We start from the raw sequence: 6,000 nt of genomic DNA on the forward strand, positions 1-6,000 counted from the left end.
AAAATCAAAAAAACGGACAAGTCCGATAAAATTGAGCCAAAAACACGGAGGTAGAAGAGACACTCTTCTAATCCGTGGCCAAAAAGGACAAGTCTTACATTTCCGGAAGCGGCCACTGACCCTTTTGGGTCTCTTTTGCTTTACCTGTTATTGTAAATACAAATGTAAATTTAGTACTTCTGTAACCGTCCTGTATTAAACATCGAAACCGAACGCTGTCTATTATCTCGCACGCCAGAAAACAAAGGTCCTTGGAGCAATATCAAAGTACAATTCGGTATCACATTGTCGTATCAACCAGATTTCAAAAAATACTGGTAGGACGAGCCGAGTTGCACAAACATTGGTCCTTCGAGACGGATTGCACAAAACATTCGTCCATCGAGTCGGATTATACAAAACAATAAGTCCTGTAAAGTGTTATAAGTACTATGTGTTTAAACATATGATGCTGATTTGCACGAATAAACAAATTAAAACATTTACCAAAGAGCGGTTGCTAACAATGTCAGAAAAAGTGACTCGATTTGGATTTTTTCTCAAAATAATAATTTTATCGAATAAAAAAGTATGTTGACAGTATGAAATAAAATACATAACAACATACGTCCGGTAACTCTTTTCGCAGTACTCGTTTCGAAATTAAAGACTCGGCTACCTACTCGTCCTGAAACATATCACTCGTACTGTAAAATTTGAGCTACCGGACCGGACCGTATTTAGAATAACTTTAATTACCATTTATGTTTTCATCAACACTAACAAGTATTTAAAATAACAAGTAATAATTTGTTTGCATTGTTTATTCATTATAATAATTCCATTTATTCACCAGAAACTTTCAAACGAAATAAAATCTAATCGACTAGAAATAACGGCAAAGTTGTGTTAGGCTCATCTGGCAACGTTGCAAATTATATAAATGCTTACTAGAGATTTTTACACATTGTTTTCGTCGCCCTCTGTCGAGTGGTAGCTTTATTAAATGTATTGTTGCTGCGATTTGGGTTATCTACGCGCGCGATTGGTGTCCAAGCTTTTCGCCGGCGTTTGACGGCCGACTGTTGGTGCGCCATCTCTTGTTCGCCGGCCGTTGGCCTGTTCGCTCCAAACAATAGCATGGGTCTATCTATATGTATTTAATCAATGCTACAAGTAAAAAACGAATACAAACCTGAATAAATCATCCCATGTTGACTATAAGAATATAAAAATAATGAATAAACAGCCCCAAAAAAAGAAATTAATATTAAAAAAAATATATTAAATATTCTAAAACCAACAATTCTATTAATAAGCATAATCTCACCCATCAAATTTAATGAAGGAGGAGCAGCCATATTTGAAGAAATAAGTAAAAATCAAAGTAAAGACAAGCTAGGTATAACATTAATTAATCCCTTATTAATATATAAACTCCGTCTCATCAAACGTTCATAACAAATATTAGCCAAACAAAAAAGCCCAGAAGAACAAAGACCATGGGCCACCATTATAGCTAACGCCCCTCTTAACCCTCAATAATTCAAAGTTATAATTCCAGCCAACACTAATCCCATATGAGAAACAGAAGAATAAGCAATCAAAGATTTTATATCTCTTTGACGTAAACAAATCAAAGACACATAAAAACCCCCAACCAATCTCAAACTAATAAAAAATAAATTAATCTTTATTCCAATTAAAGAAAAAATAATTATAAGTCGTATTATACCATAACCTCCTAATTTAAGTATAATTCCAGCTAAAATCATTGAACCCGAAACTGGGGCTTCAACATGAGCTTTTGGTAGTCACAAGTGAACAAAAAACATAGGAATCTTAATAAAAAAAAACAAAATTAATAAGTAAGTAAATAATCAACCTATCAACATTATCATTAAAAAAATAATAATGTAAAGAGCCGAAACAATCATAACAAAAAAATAAAGAAACCATTATAGGCAAAGACGCCAAAAGAGTATAAAACAACAAATAAATCCCAGCCTGTAAACGCTCAGGCTGATAACCCCATCCTACAATTAAAATTAATGTAGGAATTAGCCTAACCTCAAAAAAATAAAATAAAATAAGAAAACATTTAAAGACCCGAAAGTCAAAAATAATGAAATCATTAAAATTAAAACAACAAATAAAAATAAACCATATCAATTATTTTTAAGATAAATTTTTTCTCTTGCCATAATCATTAAAATACAAATTCAAAAACTAAGCAAAATCAATACATAAGACAATAAATCAATTCCTAATTCACCTGAGACTCTAGAAAATAAACCAACAGAGACAAATCCAAACAAGAAAAATAAACTAACAACAAACCATACTACCTGATTCAATCAAAAATCAAAAAAAAAAGATAAAGGAATCATAAAAACTAATGAAAATAAAAATTTTATCATAAAACATTAAATCTTTGAAAATAATCATTTCCATGAGTACGAATTAAAGAAACCAATACAGACAACCCTAAAACTCCTTCACAAACTCTAAAAGTTAAAAAAACCATACTAAAAAAATAATCCCCACCCAAAAATCTAAAATAAAAAAACATTAAAAAATAAATAGATAAAATAATAAACTCTAATCTTAACAATATTAAAAGTAAATGCTTTCGTTTCAATGAAAAAACTAGTAAACCCCCCAAAAACATAAAAAATCTCGTAAACTTAAAAATTATCATTAGTTTTTATAATTGAATATAAAATATTAGTCTTGTAAACTAAAAATAAGTTCAACTTTAAAAACATCAAGAAAGAACATACACTCATCTTTAATCTCCAAAATTAATATTTTAATAAACTATTTCTTGAAATTTTATCTATTCTTATCGCAACAAACATAATCTTAACCTCTATTTTTATCATAATAAAACACCCCTTATCAATAGGATCAATTTTGTTATTACAAACCATCACAATCAGACTAACTACAGGATTCATAAATCAAAATATATGATTTTCTTACATTCTATTCTTAATTATAATTGGAGGAATACTAATTCTTTTTATATATATAACAAGAATTGCATCAAACGAGAAATTTAAAACAAACCTTAAGATTTTAATAATTATTACCCCTTTACCCATTATTGCCTGATTAACATCCTATATCAATAAATTATTAATTTCAAACAACGAACTCCTGATTTTTAATCAAAAAACCGAATTCATATTAACAATCAATAAATTTATCAATTTTCCATTAAGAATAATTCTATTATTCATAATATTTTACCTTCTACTAGCTCTAATTGCCACAGTCAAAATTACCAATTTCAAACAAGGTTCTATTCGTCAAATAAACTAATGAAAAAAGCAATACGTAAATATTCTCCCCTCTTCAAAATTGTAAATAATTCCTTAATCGATCTTCCTACTCCTTCTAATATTTCCCTTTTATGAAATTATGGATCCCTATTAGGAGTTTGTTTAGGAGTCCAAATTATTACAGGTGTATTTTTAGCAATACATTATTGCCCTAATATCGAAATAGCTTTTAATAGAGTAGCACATATTTGTCGAGACGTTAATCAAGGATGATTAATACGAACACTTCACGCTAACGGAGCATCCTTCTTTTTTATCTGTATTTACATACATGTTGGACGGGGAATATATTATGGTTCATATAATCTACTTCACACTTGAATAGTAGGAGTAACGATTTTATTCTTAGTAATAGCAACTGCATTCCTAGGATATGTACTCCCATGAGGGCAAATATCATTCTGAGGAGCAACCGTAATTACAAATCTTCTATCAGCAATTCCTTACCTAGGATCCACTATTGTCCAATGGGTGTGAGGAGGATTTGCAGTAGACAATGCCACCTTAACACGATTTTTCTCATTTCACTTTCTTTTACCTTTTATTATTGCAGCCATAGTAATAATTCATCTCTTATTTCTTCACCAAACAGGATCCAATAACCCTCTAGGACTAAATAGAAACATTGACAAAATTCCATTCCACCCCTATTTCTCTTACAAGGACGTAATAGGATTTCTTCTCATATTATTAACTCTAACCGCACTTTCACTTCTTCATCCTTATATATTAGGAGACCCAGACAATTTCACACCAGCTAACCCCCTTGTTACTCCCGTCCATATTCAGCCAGAATGATATTTCTTATTTGCTTATGCAATTCTCCGGTCAATTCCTAACAAACTAGGAGGAGTAATCGCCTTAGCAATATCAATCGCTATCCTCTACATCCTTCCTTTCACAAACAAAAAAAAATTTACAAGAAGACAATTTTACCCCTTAAATAAAACTCTTTTTTGATCAATAGTATCAATAGTAATTCTATTAACTTGAATTGGGGCTCGACCTGTAGAAGACCCTTACATTATTACAGGACAAACCCTTACCGTCCTATACTTCCTACACTACATTATTAATCCTCTAACATTTAAAATTTGAGACAAAATTATTAACTAACTAATGAACTTGAACAAGTATATATTTTGAAAATATATGAAAGAATCAATTTAATCCAAAAAATAAAAACAAATAATTTAACGAACAAGGAAGAAAACTTTTCCAAGCTAAATACATTAACTTATCATAACGAAAACGAGGAAGAGTACCTCGAACTCATAACCAAAAAAATGATACAAATACCAACTTAACAAAAAAAATAAAAGAATTTAAATCACCCCCTAAAAAAAGTATAACTCTGATTATTCTCATAAAAAGAATTCTTGCATATTCAGCAAGAAAAATTATCGCAAAACCCCCTCTTCAACATTAAAACCAGAAACCAACTCAGATTCACCTTCTGCAAAATCAAAAGGAGTACGATTAGTTTCAGCCAATCCCGAAATCAATCATATTAAACTTAGAGGCAAACACAAAAAAATAAATCAACCATAATTCTGAACATAATAATAATCAAGCAAATTAAAACTCAAAGACAAAAAAATAAAAGATATCATAATTAAAGCCAACCTCACCTCATAAGAAATAGTCTGAGCAACAGAACGTAAACCTCCTAATAACGAGTAAGAAGAATTAGAAGACCAGCCAGCCATTATAATAGTATAAACCCCTAATCTAGAAACTCTCAAAAAAAAAACAATAAAGATAAATTAAAATTTAAACACACTCTTAAAAAAGGTATTATCATTCACAAAAAGAGAGAAATAAATAAATTAACAACAGGACAAAAATAATAAATATTAAAATTTGACATAACAGGAAAAGTTTGTTCCTTAGTAAACAACTTAATTGCATCAGCAAACGGCTGTAACAACCCAATAAAACCAACCTTATTAGGACCCTTACGAATTTGAATATAACCCAAAACCTTTCGCTCAAGCAAGGTAAGAAAAGCAACCCCTACTAAAACACAGATAATTAACAAAACCAAAGAAATTAAAATCAACAATAAATCCTTCAAAACCAATATTATTTGTAATTTAAATTACATAAAAAGATTTTAAATCTATCGCACTAATCTGCCAAAATAATAATAGAATTCAAAATAAAAATATAATTTAAATAAATGGTCCTTTCGTACTAAAATATTTTAAAATCATAAAAGATAGAAACTAACCTGGCTGACGCCGGTCTAAACTCAGATCATGTAAAGTTTTAAAGGTCGAACAGACCTAATTAAGCAGCTGCTACACCACTCATTAACCTTAATCCAACATCGAGGTCGCAAACTTTTTTATCAATAAGAACTTTCAAAAAAAATTACGCTGTTATCCCTAAGGTAATTTAATCTTATAATCCAAAAGTAAGGATCAAATACTCACTAACTAGTGTAAAAATAATAAAAAGTTAATTTAATTTTTATATCACCCCAACAAAATAAATTTAATAAAAAACTAAAAACCTATCATATACTCACTAAATCTATAAAACTCTATAGGGTCTTCTCGTCTTTATATAAAATTTAAGCTTTTTTACTCAAAAATCAAGTTCTAATTACAATAAAGAGACAGCTTATTTCTCATCAAACCTTTCATACCAGCTTCCAATTAAAAAACTA

General features: G+C 29.8%; 2 protein-coding genes across 2 annotated transcripts; one reads left to right on the forward strand and one right to left on the reverse strand.

Annotated features, from left to right (window-relative positions):
- The first annotated feature begins 2,814 nt into the window (after positions 1 to 2,814).
- On the forward strand, positions 2,815 to 4,423 carry LOC135119706 (cytochrome b-like). Its single transcript, XM_064044098.1, is given in 1 exon segment — positions 2,815 to 4,423. A coding segment is annotated over 1 exon segment (819 nt). The 5' UTR covers positions 2,815 to 3,305; the 3' UTR covers positions 4,125 to 4,423.
- Positions 4,424 to 4,561: 138 nt separating this feature from the next.
- LOC135119714 (NADH-ubiquinone oxidoreductase chain 1-like) lies at positions 4,562 to 5,412 on the reverse strand (the record flags this gene model as incomplete). Its single annotated transcript, XM_064044105.1, is given in 3 exon segments — positions 4,562 to 4,744; positions 4,747 to 5,065; positions 5,068 to 5,412. Coding segments are annotated over 3 exon segments (810 nt in total), but the record flags the coding sequence as incomplete, so codon positions are not given.
- Between the last annotated feature and the right edge of the window lie 588 nt (positions 5,413 to 6,000).

Source organism: Zophobas morio, unplaced genomic scaffold (assembly GCF_036711695.1).
Source record: "Zophobas morio isolate AGI-343-1 ecotype UQ-CSIRO unplaced genomic scaffold, CSIRO_AGI_Zmor_V1 ptg000283l, whole genome shotgun sequence".
NCBI classification, from domain to species: domain Eukaryota; kingdom Metazoa; phylum Arthropoda; class Insecta; order Coleoptera; family Tenebrionidae; genus Zophobas; species Zophobas morio.